At 39.5% G+C, this 23,758-nt stretch overlaps 3 protein-coding genes across 3 annotated transcripts in view; 1 reads left to right on the top strand and 2 right to left on the bottom strand.

Annotated features, from left to right (window-relative positions):
• Nucleotides 1-11,314, bottom strand: part of LOC6031831 (zinc finger and BTB domain-containing protein 17) — a 54,960-nt gene extending 43,646 nt beyond the window's left edge. Inside the window, exon 1 of the mRNA XM_001842482.2 lies at nucleotides 11,237-11,314. The gene's annotated coding sequence lies outside the window, so the exon portion shown is untranslated. The remainder of the gene's footprint in view (nucleotides 1-11,236) is intronic.
• LOC6031832 (peptidyl-prolyl cis-trans isomerase sig-7) lies at nucleotides 754-3,277 on the top strand. The gene has a single exon (XM_038257584.1). The coding sequence runs from the start codon at nucleotides 933-935 to the stop codon at nucleotides 2,949-2,951; it is 2,019 nt and encodes a 672-aa protein (XP_038113512.1). The 5' UTR covers nucleotides 754-932; the 3' UTR covers nucleotides 2,952-3,277.
• On the bottom strand, nucleotides 10,964-13,012 carry LOC6031833 (zinc finger protein 236). The gene has a single exon (XM_038257585.1). The coding sequence runs from the start codon at nucleotides 12,752-12,754 to the stop codon at nucleotides 11,243-11,245; it is 1,512 nt and encodes a 503-aa protein (XP_038113513.1). The 5' UTR covers nucleotides 12,755-13,012; the 3' UTR covers nucleotides 10,964-11,242.
• Nucleotides 13,013-23,758: the final 10,746 nt, after the last annotated feature.

Genomic DNA, 23,758 nt, shown 5'->3' with positions numbered 1-23,758 from the left:
CACTTATGGTACATTCGTTTGATGGCTAGTTCCACACTGAGTGCCGCACCCAGAGCTGTCAAAGTGTTTCTTTGAAGAAACTCGCGCTAGTTCCGCACGAGTTTCGCCGCCATCTTGGAACTGCAACTCTAGTGCCGCACTCGATATTTTTTCAGTTTCATGCGAGTTCCACGCAAACTGACAAATGACGTTCGATGTAACCAAAACTGGCACCGACAAGTGTGGCACTCAGTGCCGCACCGGCTGTTCAAACGAACGTACCATTAGTGTCACGTGGTTTCGTGCTTTTGACATTTGTTTTGACAGCGATCAGTTGTTCCAATAGAGCTAACTAAGCCCGATCTCACACACACTAGCACACCATTTGTTTTTGCTGGCGGGTACAAATTTTAACCTAAAAATCCTTCGTGTACGTACACGCAATATATACGCACGTAGATAACTCTATTAGCAAACTCGGATTTGCCCATTCGAAAGCAGTTTAATTCGAATTATCGAATCCGCTCTGTATTTAGATATATTTTTATAATTTTTTACCTTTGTACGGCGTACTTTGTGAGGACATTTGTAAGAAACGCCAAAACATGCGACTTTCAAAGGGTTGAATAACATATTTATCAAGCAAAGTCAAAGTTGGGTGCTGAGGTCCCCTTTCCAATAATGTGTAACAACTCCTTCCCGAATGCTTACTTTTTCCAGGCAGCGTGTAAAAAGTGCGCTACCTCTCGCTCGAGGTATTTGACAGTTGCTCTCCACCGCACGCGCTTCTTTTCGGATTTTCGGGTGACATTTTATACGCAGCAGCAGCGCATTTTCACCAATCAAGTTATCCGCGCGAAGGAAAAAAAAAAATCAATTTCTCCTGGTATCTGTAAAATCGTCGGCGTCCTATTTCAAGTGCGCGGAAGAAAGTGTCACCCGCCGCCGCCAAGATGTCCGTCGTGATCGAGACCACGATCGGGGACATTACGGTGGATCTGTTCCTGAAGGAGCGTCCCCGGGCAACGCTGAACTTCCTGAAGCTGTGCAAGCTCAAGTATTACAACTTTAACCTGTTCCACACGGTGCAGCACGGGTTCATCGCGCAGACGGGCGACCCGAGCGGTTCCGGCGATGGCGGTTCGTCGGTGTGGGGCGTGCTGGAAGGTAAACACAAGCGCTACTTTGAGGGGGAAACGGTGCCGAAGATTAAGCACACCGAGCCGGGCCTGCTGTCGATGGTTTGCGCCGGGGAGGGTTTGCTGGGGTCGCAGTTTTTCTTTACGCTGGGTCCGGAGCTGCTGTCGCTGGACGGGGGCGGACACTGTGTGATTGGGGAGGTTACGGAGGGTCATGAAGTGTTGCGGAAGCTGAGCGAGGTGATTTGCGACGAGAAGCACCGGCCGTACAAGGATGTCCGGGTTACGCACACGGTGGTGCTGGAGGACCCGTTCGAGGACCCGCGGGGTTTCCGGGTGCCGAGTCGGTCGCCGTCGCCGTCGGCGGAGCGGTTGGCCGGGGGAAGGATTGCGGCGGACGAGGAGATTGACGATACGGAGGGGAAAAGTGCGGAGGAGATTGCGGAGATGATGGCGGAGAAGGAGGCCAAGGCGCGGGCTACGATTCTGGAGATTGTCGGGGACATTCCGGACGCGGAGATGGCACCGCCGGAGAACGTGCTGTTTGTGTGCAAGCTGAACCCGGTCACAACGGACGACGATCTGCAGATTATTTTCAGCCGGTTCGGGAAGATCGTGGGCTGCGAGGTGATCCGGGACAAGGTCTCGGGGGATTCGTTGCAGTATGCGTTTATTGAGTTTGAGGACAAGAAATCGTGCGAGGACGCGTACTTCAAGATGGACAATGTGCTGATCGACGATCGGCGCATTCACGTGGACTTTTCTCAGTCGGTGGCGAAGCTGCGCTGGCGGGGCAAGGGTCGGGGCATCGAGTATCTGGACGGGGCGGACAAGAAGTCGTTCAAGGACATCGAGTACAAGGACGAGCGGCGTGACCGCAAGCGAGCCCCCAGTCGACTGCGCAAATCTACCAGCTCTGCGGAAGAATCCGAGCGGGAGTCTCGGCGAAGCCGCTCGCGTACAAGAAGCTCACGGAGAAGCCCTCGGCGCAGCCCAAGACGGGGACGGCGTACGCCAAGGAAGCATCGCGGTGGCAAGCGTCGCAGGCGGTCCCCGTGGCGTCGTGGCCGTGCTGGTCGTGGAGGAGGCGGTGGTGGTGGCGGAGGAGGAGGAGGCAAGTCCGACAAGAAGGTTCAACTCTCGGAGGATAACTCGGCCCACATGGAGGAACGCAACGGGCGCGACATCCGCGTCGTCGCCGGCATGGTGGACTACAAGAACCGTCCGTACCCGACGTCGTTCATCAAGCGAAATGCTCCTCCCGGAGGAGGAGGTGGAGGCAGTGGTGAATCTGCGGCAAACCGTCGCCGTAACCGGTCCCGTTCGCCGCTGCCCTTCCGCAACAAGCGTAGATCGCGTTCGCGCAGCCCGCTGCCCTTCAGAAGACGCTCCCGCTCACGGAGTCCACTCCCGCTGCGGCGTCGGTCACGCTCCCGCAGTCCGCTCCCATTTAGACGGGTGTCGCGCTCGCGAAGCCCCCTCCCGCTGCGCCGTCGCGATTCACGCTCGTTGAGTCCGGTTCGTCACCGCCAGCGGTCCTACTCGCCCGAACCCATCGCCCCCAGACGTAACCTGTCGCCGTCCCCGGGACCGGCGTCTCGCCACTCGAGAAGGCGCAGCCGCGATTACTCCGGCGCGGAATCGTCCGACGGGTACGACCGGCGTCGAAAGGACTCGGAACGCCGCCGCCGAAGCAGCAGCAGCGGCAAGAAAAAGTCCAAACCCAGCAGCAGCAGCAAACGGTACTCGTCCGGGTCGGAGTCCGACGGGAGCGGCGGATCGGACCGGCACCGCAGACACAAGAGCAAGAAAAGCAAGAAGGACCGCAAGTGAATCGCGATGAAGTTTAGAATTTTGCCTGTTTTTTTTTATTACCATCGGGAAGCGGCATTCGGCCGGGGGAGGACAAAACTTCGGCTGGCTATATAAAACCGACTTCTCGACTAGGATGAACTTAACACTTGAACACACACATACAGACATGATTGAATTATGAACATTTCACTGGAGAAAACAAAAAAAAAATCTTAGATGTAAAACCTTAAACAACGATGTGTACGATAAAAAGCAACTGCGATTGTGCAAAAAATATCCCGCGAGTGTGTTTAGTTGTTTTTATTTGAATATAGATTTGATAATCCTTTCTCTCTGCCATCGAATCTCTTCTTTTTTCCAGCAACAGGTTCCGACAGTCCAAACCACGCACACACACACTCACACGCGCGTAAGCTCGTGTTCCCGGTTGAGTTCGCTCCTCTAGAGTTAGAGTTCAGAGTTCCGTAACGGCCTCGATCCGATCCGTGTCCTAGATTTGCCTAGACCTGTTGCAATTGTACCATCTTTTCAAAACTTTTCGGTAAGTTCCCCTCTCTGACTCTTCGTCTTGTCCAAAAGCAACTCTCCCACCTTTCAAACCCCAAAGCACTAACTCTGTTGCAACTCGTTTGGCACAAACACCAGACCAGTTGGGCGTACTGCGCGTTCGAAACGTACGAGGCGAGATGGTGGTGCAACGCGTTCGATGGTCTTGAAGAGAGGGGTGTGGTTCCCCCTCTTCCGGTTCTGGTTCCGATAGTGTCTCCACCCGGCGTGGCGCGCGGTGTTGAGAGGTTACGAGAGGAGAATTCGGTGTACCACGCGTTCGATGGTTTGGGTTAAACGTGGATCCTGGTTCCGGCAATTTCCGGTACGGCTTCGACGGTTTAACGAGAACTAGCGGTGGGCGATACCGGATGGTGCTGCACATCATCGTGTGGCGATTGAACGAGAATTTACTACCCGTAAGGTCATGTAAGTATGGTTAGGGTTTGCCAAAAAAAAAAAGAAGCAATAAAAGCATTCGTTTAAAACTATCAACTGCGGATCAACTGTTCATTTAGATAAGAATGTTGGTAAGTATTTTTTTACACGTGATAGCACGCAGGGTTGTTACGAACGGCGCAGATCGCGCGGATGGCGTGTTTCGCGCGGACAGCGCGGATCTGGCGCGGATTTGCTGGCTAATTTTGCTCAGGCGCGGATTTCGCGCGGATGGCAATTTTGATAAATAAATTAATTGAGAGGGATAGAATTACTTTCAAGTTATTAAGAAAAATATTATCAGGAATTACGATAATTTGTTATTTCCTTTGAGTGCAAGAATTTTATAATTTTTATTAATTGAATTTTCTTCTGAAAATGTTTGTTTGTATTTTCTTAGTACGAAACGTCGAAAAATGAAGATGAAGATTATGTAGAAATTATTTCTTATATGTTTTTTGTCATTTCTTAACATCTCCGGCTCTAAATATTTAATTTCTTTTGAGTTTTGATTGGGGATTGTTCTGGTGGGCGCCAAATATGAGCTTGATTGGACGTAACAGAAGCTGGCCTCCACTTTCAAATTTTGGAATGGAATTTAATCGGTAGAAATTTTTTTTTATAAATTTAAACATTCTTGGCGAAAATAAAAAGATCAGAACATTCCAAATTCAAAGCTCCAGAAATAAAAAAAAAACGAAAAAAAAAATGTTTTAATAGTTTTTATTATTACCACAAAAAAAAATCAAAATACATATTATTTTTTTTTTCGAAATTTCTTAAATCGTTATTTAAAAAATCTGAAATTTCGAGATTCAAAATTTTAGCAATCTGAAACTCAAAATACCAAAAATTTGGGTAATCGAAAATTTGAAGATTTAAAAAAAATCAAAATTAAAAAGTCAAAACTAAAAAATATCAAATTCAAAACAATATGAAAAAAAAACTCAAATCTAAAATAATTTTAGTATGCTTAAGCTTATAAGTTCTAAAATTCTTAAATTCGTAAATTCTTAAATGTTTTTATTTATAAATTCTTAGTTCTTAAATTCTTGAATTCCACAATGTTTGAAGTCCTATTTTATGTAAGAGATTTTGAAATTATGAGAAGACATTATTTTAAATATCGGAAATTAAATTTCTATCGGAGTGAAATTTTAGCGAGGATTTTGGATTACAAACTGTATAAAAATTCTTAGATTTTGAAATTTAAAATTTTATCATATTATAATTTTAGATTTTGATTTAATTTTGAGGTTATATTTTTGAAGTTAATTTTTTAGGTTTTTAAATAAATTGTATTTTCTATTTTGAAGATTTTTTTTCATGACCCTTGCCTTTACCATCTCTTGAGGATTTTTTTAAATTGATTTATTGCTTTCATTCTTTTGGAGCCTTTAAACATTAAACGAGTTTTTTTTAATCAAAAAATTAGTTTTTCTTCATTAAAAAATAAAATTTCTTAAATGTTGGTCGCGATATTTTTTTATATTGCGTGGATTTCGCGCGGTTTCGGATTTTAGGTCGGCGCGGATTTGGCGCGGATTTTTTTTTTCGACTCTCCCGTAACAACCCTGCACTGGTTAATCACAGTAAGACTTCCAGTTCAAAGTAGAATCTTGATCGCTCAAAAATGCTACAATTTTGCAATTTTAAAGTCGTAAACCGCACCTTGATACGATATGCTGTTTTTACGAACCTAATCCGTTGTGAATTATCAAATTTTCGACGAAATGCCAAAAAAGAGTGCTGAAAAGTTCATCATAAAACATATTTCGGTTACGAAAAGTTCAACTTTTCACAACGTCGCAGGAAAACAATTCTGAAAAATTGAACTTTTCAGAACAACGTCATCAAGGGTTTTGCAAAGCATGAGGAAACAAACTTTCCAGTAATCACAGTTGGGTCAGCAAATCTGATAAATTGATGTAAGGGGGCGGTAACTATGCTGTTCAAAAGAAAGGGGGTTAAGAAACAGCTTTACGAACGGCAGAACAAAAGAGAGGGAACGTTTTCTTGGGTCTTTTCTTCACCCTTTCTGGCTTGCTTTCGCTACCGCTGCTTCCCATTTGAAATTTTTCTTGGCCGGGTTTCTTCCGAAGTGCATACCATACATAATCATGGACGCAAAAATAAATATGTATTTTAACAAAAAATCATTTTTCAAGGAGGTTTAACAAAAAGTATGGTACTAGTATTAAAAATCGAATTAATTCAGCACTCGTTGTATTCATCGAATGAGACTACGACTCGTGCTGAAAAAATCATCATTTTGCAACATATTTTAAGCGTGGCCTCGTTGGATAAATGCAACGATACTGAGGAATCAAAGTTTTGCAACGAGTTCCATACAACTTCGAATTTGATTTTTAGTGAAACGATTATTCTCTGGTGTTTTTGTAAGGATCATAGACAATTTTGGCAGCTGTCCACGCCAAAATGGTTCGTGAATATTCGAGAATATTTATCTTTTGAAGGAATTTTCTGATCGAAAATAGGGCCACGAAAAATTTAAGATTTTTAAATTGAATTGTTTTAAAAGCGCTTCTAAAACTTCTTTGTTCTTTGCTAATATTTTTAGGGTTAAAAAATGCAAAAACACTCTTGCAGAGCTGTGCAATATTTTTTTTTAAATATAATAATGATAAACAGATTTCAATCATTTTTTCTTCGTTTTTTTTTTTATTTGATATTGAAGTGTATAAAAAAACATACATGATACATTTGTTTTAATTTTTGAAAAATATTTGCAACGGTCTCTATTTTTAATCTGACGATTTTGCTTACATTTTTTTCCTTTTTGAAGAACGATTTTATCCCTCAAATTTAACCTGAAAAAAACAACACTTTTACCCATTGCATCCTTGCTTATTTACTCATTCTTTTTATTCTATGTTTCGAAAAAAATAGCATTCAATTTGAAAGATACGGACATTATTTGAAATTGAATTCAGTTTTCTTCAGCACATGGTAGCCAATAATCCAAGTTTTGTCATAGAGGACCCAGTTTTCGCCCTGCTCCAGTTTTCGCCCACCTACTGGATTTAATCTGTATTTTGCAAACTCATACCGTTTTTTGGTTGAATTCATTATGCAGGTTTACATATTCATTCATTTCTAGTACTAATTGAAACTTTCCTAATAAATTTCTATTGTTTATTAAGTTTTTATAAGCATTTCAAAAAAAGCCTTACTGCAGCCGCCATATTTTTGTCTATTTAGACTACAGCGGGTAATAATGTTAATGAGGGAAAACAACTTATTTTGTCCGAAAATAATGTGAAATAATGATTCATTAGTTCACTGTATGTCTGAATTTCATGAAAATCTAGTGATTTACCTGTTTTAAACGTTTACCAAAGGTTATTTCAATAAAATACAGTGGGCGATTTCTGGGGTCATGAAAAAACATTCGATCCAATTTTCGACCAGGGCGAAATCTAGTATTGTGTTTTAAGATTTTATCTAGAACCAGTTTTCGTTTACCATAAAAACTTTTCTAATCGCAGCGAAATGTGCTTGAAAATATATTTGGAACATTCTAGATTATTTTTAAAGGTTAAATAAATAATCATTTTAATTACTTTCATTCATAAGGGGTTTTGGTTCAAATGTTGTAAAAGTTTACTGGTACATAGGAGAACAAATTAAGCAGAGGATGGAGAAGTAGTTACACATGTGCTTTAATATTTTTATTAAGAGGTACTCGATGTTTTATATTGAGTCAATTCGGGAGCAAATAACCCATAGGGTTAAAGCTCCCCTAACAAAATCAACAACAACATGGAGCTAATTGTGACTGTGTACCCTTATCTTGGGTGAACAGGGACACATGAGTTCTATCACACATTTTGATTCAGTCATATTTTTTTAGTGAGAGTGAGAACATGTTTTGGTTTTAGTTATACATAATAGACAGAGAATCTCAAAATAAGTAGGATATCTGAAAAAAAACTCCTAGGATTTGTTGAACCTTAATTTATAATATGTACAGTATGTAAAAAAAGTATTTACACCCCTCGGGCACTATGCACATTTTGTGATTAAACATGTAAACAATTTAATGTTGACATAAACCTAGTACTACGTTTTGTTCAGAAACTTATGCCGAACATTTTGCTGCAAAAAGCTCATGAAAAGATGTTTTCTATAAAAAGTTATATAACAAATACTAATACAAAAATAAATAAGGTGCAAAAAAAGTTTGTACACCTTTCGAAAAATTAACATAAATAAAGTTATTTGTTGACAAATCACCATAAATCCAGTCTCCCAACTCCAAATAGGCATCCTTGACTGATTAAAAATATAATTTGGATTGAATACAAAGACCCCCAGAACGGTGTTATACCCACTCCAGAATGTTTATTTATCAATTCTATGGTAATATATTGACATTTAGTTAAATTTAAAGTTTGCAAAATTAAGTTTAGATAAGTTTTATATAGAATTTCAAGAGTTATGTAAACTTTTATACTAAGTAATTAGTAAACTTTATATTCAATCCAAATTATAATTTTAATCAGTCAATGATGCCTATTTGGAGTTGGGAGACTGGATTTATGGTGATTTGTCAACAAATAACTTTATTTATGTTAATTTTTCGAAAGGTGTACAAACTTTTTTTGCACCTTATTTATTTTTGTATTAGTATTTGTTATATAACTTTTTATAGAAAACATCTTTTCATGAGCTTTTTGCAGCAAAATGTTCGGCATGAGTTTCTGAACAAAACGTAGTACTAGGTTTATGTCAACATTAAATTGTTTACATGTTTAATCACAAAATGTGCATAGTGCCCGAGGGGTGTAAATACTTTTTTTACATACTGTACGACAAAATATGTGCACATCAATGAAATTTGGCTTCGGGAACATGTTGTGTATCAATAGGAGACCATATTTCCTTAGCTTTGTGTCATATAATTTCATTTGATTTCTTGATTTTTGTCGTGGGCGAAAACTGGTTCCAAGGGTGGGCGAAAATTAGATTTAGGGGGGCGAAAATAGGCTCTTCGGAGCACTTTATTAAAACGCAAAATTTTATCAATAATGAACATGTAAATGATAAAAATCTTGTGGAAACTTAAAATCAAATAGTGTATCAACGTTCTACAACAAATAGAACCAAAAACCATTAATTGTCATCAAATTCTCATAAAATTTCCTAGATTGCCACTATAAAGTGGGCGATTTCTGGGTCCTCTACCCAATATTTCAATATATATTTGATATTAATATATAATATTTCATTTTTTTACGGAATGAAAAATGTTGTTTTTAGCCCGCGAAAATTTTTTTGTCGATACTCAATTTTTGAAAACAAATCTGGAGTTTTTTTTTTTAAAAAGGTCCAACAAACTAAATTTTCAGTTTTTGCTTTTTGGGTGTTTTTAATACCCTGACTCAAGGCGGTTTCAAAAACACCCAAAAAGCAAAAACTGAAAATTTGGTTTATTGGACCTTTTCACCTTTAGGCCGGGACCGTGGTGTAGGGGTAAGCGTGATTGCCTCTCACCCAGTCGGCCTGGGTTCGATCCCAGAAGGTCCCGGTGGCAAATTTTGAGACGAGATTTGTCTGATCACGCTTTAACCGGCTCCGTGGCTTAATGGTTACGGCTTCTGTCTCCCAAACAGAAGGTTTAGGGATCAAATCCCGGTCGGTACCTTTGAAATTTGGAATCAGGAATTTGAATATGAATAAAAACTAAAATGAATCAGGTGGGATTCGAACTCACACCTTGGGATTGGTGGTGGTCTGGGACGCTAAGCAGTCGGTCATCAGAAGGTTTACACTCTAGCATTGAATTGATCCGTAGTGATGAAACATGTTATCTCTTCTTCTTATATTATAGGGACGTGGCGTTACATCGTGCTGCCATCTGGTGTTTTTAAGTGCAAGAGTGGAAAAGTGCTGAGTCATCGTCTAAAAATAGACGGCGTCCTATCTCGCCCAGCAAAATGAAGTCGATAAAGTAGTCGGTTTCGATGAGAAAAAGTGGAAAATGTGGTCTAAAAATAGCGACGCCATCCCCCTATTTCGTTCCCGCCAGGGTGGATTAATCGGTGAGTGCAGTGAACTCACAATCCAAAGGTTTCTGGTTGGTACTAGCAATATTTTGCGACACGTGGGCCAACAGCAATAAAGACAACTTCTATTTTTTACTCCGTTTCGACCAAAAAACTAAATCTGTCCTTTTAATTTCAAGATTCCGCATTTCCAGATTCGCCGGGATTTTCTATTATTCTAACGAATATAAAGTTATTAAAACGTTTGTAACTTTCAGTCGCATTCAAAAAGTAAAATTCAAATTCTTTGATTTTTTTTTATCAAAACATATTACAAACAAGCACCGCGCGAAGAAACGTCAAACGCCACTTTCCGTTTCTGTACCTTTTCAGCTGCATGCCGCTAAAGAAAAATCATTTCGTGACCCTTTCCTTGACCGTTTCTTGGGCGTTTTTTTGTATAGGGGGATGGCGTCGCTATTTTTAGACCACGTTTTCCACTTTTTCTCATCGAAACCGACTACTTTATCGACTTCATTTTGCTGGGCGAGATAGGACGCCGTCTATTTTTAGACGATGACTCAGCTTTTTTCCACTTTTGCACCTCAAAAAACCAGGTGGCAGCACGATGTAACGCCACGTCCCTATGGAGTTTTGCGTTTCTTCCGATCTGCATATCAGCCTTTAAACTGAAAGATCAAAAAATATCATAGAAGTGTTTTTTTTATTTCAGTGTGTTTTTCAGAAAGCTCTTCAAATTTGCTACAAGTTTACTTTGGCAACTTTTTGAAACGTTGCAACCGGTCCGTAATACAGCAATATTTAAATTACGAAATACAAAAAACTTTAAATGACTTACGGCCTTCTAAAATGTCATTCCATATACACATATACTGCGCGATACAAAGAAGGGAATCAATGCTCCCCTGTCTCCTTTTTGTGAAAATGATGATGAAATCATTTCAAGACGTTAACATAAATTTCGAAGAATTCTCTAGCGAAGGCAATTTCGAAGCTTCCGAAGCAAAACTCAAACGGTTTGTACGATTTTTACAACAAACGAAAAACAAATTTTATTACCCCGTGCATTCGTTGACTTGCTCGCTAATAAAATAATATTTATTGTAAAACTAGTGATAAACATTCGAATAAAATTAAAAAAATAACTTATCGTTGATCATGACATGAAGCAGTCATACGGCCGAAATTACGACAAATAATTATTTAAAAACCGAATTTGTATGATACGCTTTGGCCAATGCGCGGCTCAACTTTGAATTCGCGGGTGCACAATCTCTACAATTTTCCTACCTTCTTCTAAGACTGTTGTTGATACTGTTGTTGGTGCTGCTGTTGCGCCTGTTGAATCTGTTGCTGCAGGTGGAGCTGCGCTTGCAGTGCCTGCTGATGCCTCAGGTAGTTTTGATCGATGGGCGTAATGACAATTCCTTGGGGCGTCGCCGTCGCCCCCGGGTCGTGGTGCCTCACGTTGATGATGTTCTGGATGGGGGCGGTTCCGGCGGTCGCGGCCGCCGCTTGGTGGATTGGAATGATTTCGATTTGATTTTGAACGGGTAGAAACGACTGGCCGATTGGCCAGGCCGTGGTTATTGGGGTGAGGGTGGCCGTGCCTGGCGGGGCTGTTGCATGTTGGGCTTGGGTAGGTTGGTGAGAGGGGAATGCCGCCGGGACCAGTTGGCTGCTGTCGAAGGTTTGTACGGGGACCAGCACGGGCGTCCCGTTGTGCATGATGATCATGGTGGTCATGGTCGGGGTCGGGTTTGTTTGCTGTTGGTGCTGTATTGGGATGGTGGCTTGCTGCAGGTGCTGACCCGGGGTCAAAGTTATGGTTTGTATCTGGGGCGCACTCTGCAGAACCGGAACCTTCTCGTGCGTTTCGTAGTGAGTGCGAGCATCTTCCAGTTGTTCGAACGCACTCGAACAAATCTTACAACTGTACGGACTAGCGTGACTGACTTCCTCGTGTTCCCGCAGGATCTCCTCGTTCGGAATGTACACGTCGCAAACGCAACACTCAACCGGCTGCTCGTAATCGTCCAGCTCGTCAAACTCGTCCTCTTCCGGCTCCGGCTCCGCATCACCTTGCTCTTCCGACGTTTCCACCTCTTCTTCATTCTCCCCGTCCTCCTCTTCATCCCCTTCACCACTCGCACCTTCCGCCACCGTCACAACCTGCTGCAGATGAATCTGTCCCAACTGCTGATGCTGCTGCTGTTGTTGCTGAAGTTGCTGCTGTTGCACCGACAGCAATCCGGCGACCTCGGAAAAATCCCGCTGCTGATCGGCCAGCTGACCGCGTCGTATTCGGATCTTCGACTCGGGATCCTCGCTGACGCGAAACAGCGACCCCAGAGCGTCCATCTTCTTCATCTCCCGAGGGCGCACCTTCACGCAGTGATACCGCAGGTAGTGCGTCTGCAGACACTTGATGTTGGACGTCGTGTAGCTCGGGCAGCCCAGCTGGCAGCGGAGCGCCTGTGTGTGTTTGGCCCTCTTGTGAATGTTAAGCTTGTTCGTGTCGAAGAAGTACTTGCCGCAGTCCCGGCAGCTGTGGTGGTCCTCAAAGTGGTTCCGGATGTGGCCCAGCAGCTGCATCGTCTTGTTGAATACTTCGTGGCACAGCTTGCACTTGAAACCCAGCCGGAGCCGCTGCTCGGAACCGTCCGTCACGACGCGAAAGTGCAGGACCATCTTTTCGATCTGAAAGTCCCGGAAGTTGGGAAAATCCTCCGGCAGCGAGGGCCGCGTGTTGTCCTCGGCCAGCACGTCCGGATCTTCCTCTTCGGCGAGGGTGTAATGCGATTGCATCTTATTTGAATATTTTTTTCACTTCTAATGTTTATATTTTTCACTCGCCCGATCGTTACAAACACCCAAAATCCGATGTTTAACCCTCGATTCACACACCTCTCGAACGTTTTTCGACGAACTAACGTCCGCCCGCTTCCGATAATGCCATTTTTAACAGAAAATACCACTTTTTCATTGAAAATTACACTAAATACAAGCACTTGAAAATTCTAAACGCTGTGATTTGGCTATTTTTCACCTTTTTCACTCTTCTCCCTTTCGTCGCTGACATTTTGACAGAACGGGAATGTAAACAAAGCGCGAGAGAGGAGAAGTTTTATGGCAAAAATGGAACAAAATCTTTTTATGGTACGCTAATGAAACAAACAAGCAGACCTGAAACACGTATTATTTTTTTAAATACACTGAAAGCCCGACCATGGTAATTTTAAGAACATTTGCTGAAAATACTGCTTATTAAATTAACTGTGGCTTTTTGGTGGAAGTAAACGCAAATATGGTAAAATGTACCATGCTTCCACAAAATTGCATTGTTCCACCGTTCTAGCATGATTCTGACAGAACCAGCTCTGCTAGAATATTTCGTGCCTGGGAAGTGTCATTGTACTCAGAAGAACAAGCTTTATCGCTGTGAACAAGAATATCACAAATGTAAGCTTAATTCTAGGACCCAATTTGGCAGCAAGTTCAGAAAAAAATAAGGTCAAAGAACATATTATGTTGTAGCTTGTGCATATCGACTAGACTTGATAAGTATCTATGCAGCTTCCGTGACATTATTTATCTTTTTACTGCACATATATAATAATCGTTAAAAATAAGATCAAGGCAATACACTCAGCCAAAAAACTTCTTACCAGCCATAGGTAAACCATATAGATTTTTTCCATACGCTAGCCATATAGATTTTATAGGAAAACGAATTGATTTTTTTTCCATAAGCAAACCTTATAAATATAATGTTGGAGAGTTGTTTGCTTTCATATGCAAACCTTATAAAATTCAGATGAGAGAATATAGCAAATTTTAATACTTATATTGCAAACTTATGAATATATTTAAATTATTTTTATTGAGAATACATTGATTTTTGATGATATGTTAATGTTTATTTCAATTAAATTACAATAATAGAGAAAACAGAACAGAGCACTTATTTCTTATAAATCTAAGACCCGTAACGTTAAGCTGATGGAATGTCTTTCCGCATTCTTCTGTTAACGGTTCAGGCAAGATTGCTTCATTGTTGAAGCCGCACCGGGAGCAATATTTCGGTCAATCGGAGGAGTCTTAATTTGGCCAGGACAGACTTGTTAGCCCCAGCTTTCTGGTGGCCTTCTACCTCTTCATTGTTGTGTCGTCCCCGAAGGAGTCCGTTTGACACCCTGGTTCCGTCATCGTCTTAGTATGCGTTTTCGGAATGACCTTGTCGACAATTCTCTTGTGCGGACCCTTCAAATGAATAAGTGCGGTCACGGCCTTCATAGCGTTGAGTTGCTTCGTTCCGGTGAACTTCAAGATGCCATAGGAACGTGCTTGACGGCAGCGGGTGACAATCGTTCCGATTATGAGAAGGAGTGATTTTGACGGCGCCTGTTTCGAAGACCAACACACGAGGGTTTACCAACTTCTTCTCTTGTGGACCAGGTTCGTCACGGAACGATGTGTGTCACTTTGTCGAGTTCTCGATGGGTTACGTCAGAGCCTAACATAGATTTAGCGATCCGGTCCCGTCAGATGGCGGCGATTGTCATGTTTGCGCTGAAATGTATTACATTTTTTTTAACTTTGATTCATTTAGTTTACTTCAAAACACGCATATTAAACGAATCCGGCAATGTCTCGGCTTTCCGGAGCGACGACTCTGGATTCGGTGTGCCGAGTAGGTATCACATAGAACCGCAACATTTTCTTCGATTTTCGGTTATATTCTATTCAAAACGCACCTGGAACAACAACAAAAAACAGATTAGTTGCATTAAAAACGAAACAATTCATTTAAACTTACGTTTTCAAAAAACTATTCATAATCTCTCCTTTCGACTGTCCTGTTTGTTTCGCTATCATAAAATTTGTTTTCATATGGTCTGCCATATGGCTTTTTCACATATGCAATGTTGGTAGATTTCATAAGCTCACCATATAAAATCAATAGGAGCAACAATGAATCATTGAGCAAACATATAGATTTCATAAAAGGTGATTTTGATATCGTTTATATGGGAGACCTTATGAAATTTAAAAGTTGTTTTGGCTGAGTGTAGGGTTTGAATCGGGTTTGGATTGGAGGAAACTTCGATTATTCGAAGTTAAATTAAGTCTGAATACGGTGCCTGCAATTCCCGTTGCTGTTTATATATAACTCCAATTATTTGTATTGTAACAGAAAAATCAAGCATCGGGTACAGACTGTTAACCGGATTAACCGAAAGGTAAAAAAAAGGAAAAAGGAACGAATCAGGAAAACTAGATTTTCATATTTTTTTCTTATTCTAACCACCAAATTGAAGTTAAGGGCCACCAAATAAGAGTGGTTGTTCGTATGTGGTTGTAAAATTCTCAATTTTGCAATTTTTGAATACCACCGCCATTTTGGGTTGCATGTTTAAAGATCACGTTAGAACATTTTGTGGGCATATTTGAGCATAACGAACGAAAATAGGAACTAAATCTCTTTTAAGCCAAATCAAAAACTTAAAATTTCGCGTATAAACTGATTATGTAAAATTGAAAAAAAAAAATCAAATTGCCATTGGCTGTACTGTAACATCTTGTTTAGGCAACCAACAGATTGAATCCGGATATTTGGGTCCTAAAATTAAGTTTAAATTGGTGATATTATTGTTCACAACGATACAGCTTATTTTTCTGAGTACATTAACCAAGACATTTACCCTTTATAAGACAGCAAAGGATTTAAGAGGCAGTATTTGTAAATATTGCTCGGTTTGTTCTAGAGGTCGTATTGAGGTGTTCCGATTTGGATGAAACTTTCAGCGTTTGTTTGTCTATACATGAGATGAACTCATACTAATTATTAGCCCTCTACGTCAAAGGGAAGTGGGGTAAAACGGGCATTGAAGTTTGAGGTCCAAAAAACATAAAAAATCTTAAAATTGCTCGCATTTCCGTAAAACTCCATCATTTCCAACTCTCTTAGATGCATTTGAAAGGTCTTTTGAAGCACTTCAAAATGAGCCATAGACATCAAGGATTGGTTCAACTTTTTCTCATAGCTTTTGCAAATTACTGTTAAAAATGGTTTTTTTTTCAAACCCTAATATCTTTTTGCAACAGCCTCCAACACTTATACTCTTGTAGGTCAAAAGTTAGGGAATTTCATGGACTACGGTAATAACTTTTTGGCCAATCGCAGTTTTTCTCATAGTTTTTCGATTTTTCTATAACAAACTTTTAACAACGTTAGTTTTTGCCCTGTAGGCTCCCATAGCGGCACTTTTTGGTCACAATTTTTTCATATTCGGAATCCTCGGAAAATTTCACATTAGTTAGAAGTATTGGAGTTGTAAATTTTTGAAAAAAGAAATAGATGAAATGAAATGTAATTCCCTAACTTTTGACTTATGGGAGTATGGGTGTTGGAGTATGTTGCAAAAAGATATTAAAGTTTAAAAAAAAATCCATTTTTAACAGTAATTTGCAAAAGCTATCAGAAAAAGTTAAACCAATCCTTGATGTCTATGGCTCATTTTGAAGTGCTTCAAAAGACCTTTCAAATGCATCTAAGAGAGTTGGAAATGATGGAGTTTTACGGAAATGCGAGCAATTTTAAGATTTTTTATGTTTTTTGGACCTCAAACTTCAATGCCCGTTTTACCCCACTTCCCTTTGACGTAGAGGGCTCATATTAAGCATGAGTTCATCTCATGTATAGACAAACAAACGCTGAAAGTTTCATCCAAATCGGAGCACCTCGATACGACTTTTACACATTGGTGAAAAACTCTGAAATTGAATTTCGCAGCCCTTCTAGACAGAAAGGTCGTAAAATAATGTCCTGACAATTTTTTTGTTTTGCATTTAAATGAAAAAAGTGATAAGAAATGGTTTTTAATCGTGTTTTTTACCATTGAACAAAAAATTTCATAGAGCCTTAGGACCCTACTTGATGTCACTTTAAAAACCAAGATACGATTTTTTCCAATGATTCTGACTTTCGGAAAATCGATTCGTCGAATAGTCTTGAAGTTTTAAAACCGCAAAATAAAAAAAGGTTTTTTTTAATTTTTGAATTTTGGAATTTGAAAATTAATAGAATTTAAGAAATGTTGATTTATAAAATTAAAGAATTATAAAATCACAGAATTAAAAATTAAGAATTTTAAATTATTTAAAGATTTCTAAAATTTTAGAATTTTGGTAATTTGAAATTATGAAAATTTAGAAAATTTAGAATTCTACATTGATAGAATTTAAAATTCAAAAGAATTTAAGCAATGTTGATTTTAATTTAGCAATTAGCAATGTTGATTTTAATTTTAATTTAAGAATTTATGAATTTTTGAATTAAGAATTAAAAACCGTCAACCTTTTTAAGGGGGGATAGACTTTGGGACATATATAAACCAAGAAGACCCTTTTTTTTAATTTAATAACGCCTTCCCCTTTCCCCTTGTGAACAATGGTTCAAAATAATTTATGTATTGAGCATGGAAAATCTTCTACCCACCTCCCTAAAGTGTCTACGTGATTTATGGATGGATTATTGAATCTGGACCGTTTCAAAATATTTTGAAAAGCCCCTAGTAGGTATACCTATAACAAAGAGAGTGCTTGTAATGAAAATCATTGCATTGTTGCTGATTTCTTTTTTTCACTTCCTTATTAATAAAATGTATTTTTTAAATAAATGGCTAAAATAAAGCGAAAAAATATTATAATTTGGTAAATAAATCTTGTTCAAAAAAGCTGTGCTCTTCCCATTTTAAGATTTTGGCAATTTAATTTTTCCCTGGAACAACGTGTGCAAATATTCTCTAAAATGCAATTTTCGTTAGGGATCGCATTTTAGTCGACATCCAAGTTATGATTCATCACTTGGTACAAATTTGAATTAATTGTTTTTATTTTTCTTAATCAATTAAACGATTCATATCGCTGTAATCTAGACTGGTTTAATTCCAGGATATTTAGTAAATTGTATGTTATAAGAAATGAGTGATACAAAAATATCGTACCTTGTCAAACTGAAGAACTTCGTTTTTTAAATGAAGAAGTTCCCAGTAATTTCCACGCGCGTCCAGCGTAATGTCAAACGGTCAATGATCGCCATTATGGCGCATTCCTGCTATAATGGCCATTGTTTAATTTCCTTATCGACCATTAATTACTTCGGATATTCTGGCTACTTGGTGGTCGATTTTAACTGTCCAAACTCCCATAAACCCGCGCGACTTCTCAGAACAATGTGCCTGAACATCGCCATCGCCAACTTCCGGACCCGTAGGTATAGCGCGTAAAACGTGATGAGTACCGCACAGCGCGGAAATCACATGGCAGAACGACGACTTTAGCTAAAACCGCACGTCAAGAACTGGCTGGCTGTCTATCCCGCGGTGGGATGTTCCATATAGCGCTTCATACGTGGTACACTTACTTAACTTATAGCAGTATTTTTTTCCTTCAATTAGGCTAACCCTCCCGCAAACATGTTTTTTTTTTTTCGCCTGTTCCACTCGGTTGCCGCGGCCGACCAGTAAAATGTACACCATTTCGTGCCTCGTTCATATAAAGTTAAACACCGCCGTCGGTGCTTCTTCCCCCCGAAATCTTCTGAGCCAGCTCATCAACCCGTAACGCACCGCCAAGTCTTCAGTCCCAAGTTGGGGGGTTCATTAGCAATTCGGCTCACGTGTTAATACTCACTCATGGGTATGCGACGAGGTGCAGGAGGTTGGAGTTGGGGGCAATGCGCGCGGAACAACAGGAAGCAGCTGGACTTTTACAGAGGTGGGTGGCACACGCCACCGTGTCGTTGGCTCGACCTCTCGAATGGGGGCCGGTCCAGGTCCCGGACAGGTCACCAGTGATGCTTCTTGGAGTCTTGGATCATTTCAGCAAATGTCAAACGCGCGCAGATAAGCTGTGGTGAATAATTTAAGTCGACCATACTTTCGAAATGACCGTTGTATTTTTGATTGATGGTCTTAAAAAGATTTGCATCTGTTTGTCTGTGGAAAAATTAAAACACGTAATTCTGAGGATGGCTGCTTGTATAATTTATACGTTTCTGTCTAATTTCACTCGTTGAGACTGTCTACTGCTGTTTTGATCCGCGCTGTTGAGTCTCCAGAACTTTATGGTTTTAGCCGCGTGCGCGACAACGACTGGTCATCGTGGAGGAAACGGCCGATTGTTGAAAAGTTTCCGGTCTTTGTAGACAACACATGCACACGGAAGGGTGAAATGGTTGATAGTTTATGACCGATCCACGCAGCCCAGTGGTAACGCTTCCACCTTGTAAGCGGTAGATCGGAGCTCAAATCCCGGCTCGGACCAACACAACTGGTGATCGTTTCTCTTTTGGATTCGATTACTTAGTAAAGGGAAGGTAGTACATCGTCACAAGCTGGACCTTAACAATGACACCTTAGGAAGGCGACCTATGGAATGTGTTAGCATTAACCTTCGCATGTTAACATTAGTTGAGTTAAAAACTGCAACTGAATCCGCTTTGTAAATGCCAGCTCCGATACTCTTCAAGGGTGTTCCCCTCAGGAATTATGATCAAAATTGTTGACGTATCGACAAATCGAGAGCATTATAATCTCAATGCCACCATTATACTCTCAATCCTAATCGAGAGTTTTTTACTCTCGACTGTCTGGCATAGCTCTTCACTATGTTTTCAACTTTTTTGTTTGTTAATGCAAGGTGAATTAGTTTAAGAGCGGCCGTGGCTGACTGGTTACGGTGTTCGCTTTATAAGCGAATGGTTCTGGGTTCGATTCCCATCTGCTCCCAACGAGAAATTTAAGAACACATAAATTTGAAATTATGAATATGAACGCAAAATCAAAGTCGCTCTAGGCGGGGTTCGATCCCCCGTCCTTTGGATTGGTAAGCAAAAATGCTAACCACTAGGCCATGACGACTTGGTGAGAGTGGACTGGAATTAGGAATACTGTTACAGAGAGCGAGTTGTGGCGCTATAACCACGGCAAATAGTGTCCAGGGCATTCGTGGAAATACAATGTCCCATCCCAGAGGGTCCCGGAGTACCAAACCTTCTTAGCATGGTGCTCCCACCGAATACAACCAAATCTCGGAGCGTATGGTGGTGTGTCCCCACGCTTCTTCCTCCCCTGTCGATTCAGAATTGTGTTGTTGTTCGAACACTCAGTGCTCAAACTCAACCCAATTACGAGTCATCTCTGCGATACGGCTTTACGCAGTAGGCCTGGCCGCTTTAACGCTTGTGATGTTTCAATGCATTTCGATGCAATGGCGCACTACAAATGTTAATAAATGACAAGAAGAGTGCTAGGCGTCATCTATCCTAAGGCACTCTCCAGGATCCCTTCGAAAGATTGGCTGCGCTAGGGTCTGATTAGATTAGATTAGATTAGATGTTAATGCAAGGTGAATTAGCAATTGGATACATTATTTACCCCAAAGTTAGAAGCATTTTCTGCTTGTACCCCCATGATCGCTTAATTCCTTGCACGTACTTTGCTCGACACTGTGTGAGAGCATTACAAAAATAAACCTGCACAAAGAATTCACTTAATCATGCCGACTTGTTGTTGCGCTGAATCAAAATGTATGTCAACAATTCGGTTACATTTTGTCACGATCTGTCTATAAAAACAAAACATAAACAAAAAAATTATACTTCTTTTTCAAAGTAGTAAGAGTTCCAAGAATTCGGATTGCGCGTGTGGTTTGATTGTCCATTGAAAGACAGAGCTTTCAATTTCCATATTTTACACGACTCCTTAGTGTGACTTTTATTTTTTTTCTTTTTCACTTTTTCATAACTTTTTTTTTTAAATTTACGTTAATATAAAAATATTGAGTTCAATTTGTTGGGTGGTGACGCGCGGTCAATTATGTGGCATTGTGTGTGAAAAGAAAAGAATTTTATTTCGTGTTTCATCCTGGTTGGCTTGCCCACAAGCAGAAGAAAATCAGTTCAATGATTCTATGACAATTTCCGGAATTCCATTTCCCGGAATGGACGGTTTCCGGAATGGACATTATCCGGAATGGACGTTTTCCGGAATGGACGTTATCCGGAATGGACACTATCCGGAATGGACGTTATCCGGAATGAAATTTCCCGGAATGGACGTTTCCCGGAATGGACAATTTCCGGAAAAAAAAGTTTTTTTTAATTACCTGATTTAACAATGATTGGAATCTTGCCTACTCGCTTACTTGTGGTTAAGAATTATTAGGTTTGTACCCCGTTGGTTTGACCTAGTCACATTTAAGGAACTTGATATTTTGACAACAATATGAATGATAAATACATGAATGATAAAAAAGAAAGTGAAATGTTCGGACACGAACAATAGAAGCAAGCGTTCACAGCAAATTTTGGATTGCCATTTCAGTAAAATAATTAACTGAATGCGATGCAGTAATGGCCTATCTACAATCACTTAGCTTAGAACATCTAAGTAAAGTAGTTACTTAGGAAAGTCTGCAACTTACGTTCATCATCCACAATCAACTTAGAAAACTTGCTGGGCTGATATACGTTGCTATGCAGTTGTTTGTTTACCTTTGATATGGAAACGTCAACATTCCGTAGATTTTGAAATTTTCCAAACCAAACGTCAGTTTCTAATTTGATTACTTTTCCATTGTAGAAACTCAGATTCATTTCCATTGATTCAAATTCCTAAGCTAAGTGAAATTTTCTAAGCTAAGTGATTGTAGATAGGCCATAATCATCACATTTGCTGAAATTCGGTAATGAACAAAAACATTGCTGAAACATTTTCAATGACAAGCAAAATCAAATTTTGATAACTGAAATATCAGCAACGGTTGCTGAATCTTCAGCAAATGATCTGTCAAACTGCTAAAAGAAAATAACTGAATTTTCAGCAAAATAATTTGACATTTCTTGTGCTTAAATTTCAGTTGTTTTGACAACCATTTTACTGAAACTTCAGTAAATCATCTGGCAATGTGACAAATATCAGTTAACTGAGAATTCAGTAAAATCTAAATTGCTGTATCGTTTACTGAAATTTCAGTAGATTTAGATTTCAGTAAAACTTTACCGAATTTCAGCAAAAAAATTATAGATATAAGACAAACACTAGATTTTTTAAATATTCTTTCAATGTTATGTTATGTAAGAATTTTCCCTTCTTTTGTTAATCAGTGGACTTTTGTGACTAAATTCTACCAAGTTTTATTATAAGACAGAATGTTTATTTTCAAAGAAGGGAAAACCTCAAGAAAATTAAAAGCTTTTCAGAAAATCAATGTATAATGCGTACTTTCTTGAGATTTTCCCTTCTTTAAAATACATGATCTTTCATCAAAGTAATGGGATTTTATATAGGAATTTTCCCTTCTTTTGTTAATTCTTCTAAATTTTAACGAAAAAAAAATGAACTCTGAACTATACAGAAGAATGTTTATTTTTAAAGAAGGGAAAACTTCTAGAAAATAAAAAGCCTTCAGAAGATCAAAGTATAATGTGTGTTTTCTTGAGGTTTTCCCTTCTTTGAACATGAGCGATCTTTCATCAATGTGATGGGATTTCGTGTAGGAAATTTCCCTTCTTATGTTAATCAGTTGACTTTTGTGACTGAATTCTACCAAATTTTATTATTAAGCAGAATGTTTATTTTTAAAGTAGGGAAAACCTCAAGAAAGTACACGTTCTACTTGATTTTCAGAAAAGCTTTTTTTTCTTGAGGTTTTTCCTTCTTTGAGAATAATTATTCTGCTTTATAGTAAAATTTGGTAGAATTTAGTCCAATAGTTAACTGATAAACACATGAAGGGAAATCTCTTACGCGTAATCCCATCACATTGATGAAAGATCGTGTATTTTTAAAGAAGGGAAAACCTCAAGAAAATACAAATTATACTTTGATCTTATGAAAGCTTTTTGTTTTCTAGATGTTTTCCCTTCTTTAAAAATAAACATTCTTCTGTATAGTTCAGAGTTCTTTTTTTTCGTTAAAATTTAGTAGAATTAACAAAAGAAGGGAAAATTCCCTTCTTTAAAAATAATCATTCTGCTTTATGGTAAAATTTGGTAGAATTTAGTCACAAAAGTCAACTGATTAACAAAAGAAGGGAAAATTCTTACATAACATCACATTGAAAGAATGTTAAAAACATCTAGTGTTTGTCTAATATCTTTCGATCTACATTGTTACATCTCGTGGAGGTTAATAAAGTATTGGTTCAATAGTCAACGCTTGCTTCTATAGAGCTATCTAAGCACGATCTCACGCACAGTAGCTTACCATTTGTTTTTACTGGCGGGTACAAATTTTAACTTAAAAACCCTTCGTGTACAAACACGCAATACATGTGCACGTAGATAACTCTATTGTTCGTGTCCGAACATTTCACTTTCTTTTTTATCATTCATGTATTTATCATTCATATTGTTGTCAAAATATAGTATAGTATATAGTCAAATAAGTTCCTTAAATGTGACTAGGTCAAACCAATTCATTGTCACATCAGGTAATATAAAAAAAAACTCATTTTTCCGGGAAATGTCCATTCCGGGAAACGTCCATTCCGGGAAATTTCATTCCGGATAACGTCCATTCCGGATAACGTCCATTCCGGAAAACGTCCATTCCGGAAAACGTCCATTCCGGATAATGTCCATTCCGGAAAACGTCCATTCCGGAAAATGGAATTCCGGAAATTGTCATAGAATCGTTTCATCCTAGTTGGCTTGCCCACAAGCAGAAGAAAATCAGTTCAATTTGTTGGGTGGTGACGCGCGGTCAATTATGTGGCATTGTGTGTGAAAAGAAAAGAATTTTA

Source organism: Culex quinquefasciatus, chromosome 2 (genome assembly GCF_015732765.1).
Source record: "Culex quinquefasciatus strain JHB chromosome 2, VPISU_Cqui_1.0_pri_paternal, whole genome shotgun sequence".
NCBI lineage: Eukaryota > Metazoa > Arthropoda > Insecta > Diptera > Culicidae > Culex > Culex quinquefasciatus.
Note: the sequence above shows the minus strand (reverse complement) of the source record. Positions and strands in the feature narration are given on the sequence as shown.

Coding starts and splice junctions, on each gene's coding strand:
- LOC6031832 (XM_038257584.1), top strand. CDS start 933: ATGTCCGTCGTGATCGAGACCACGATCGGGGACATTACGGTGGATCTG.
- LOC6031833 (XM_038257585.1), bottom strand. CDS start 12,754: ATGCAATCGCATTACACCCTCGCCGAAGAGGAAGATCCGGACGTGCTG.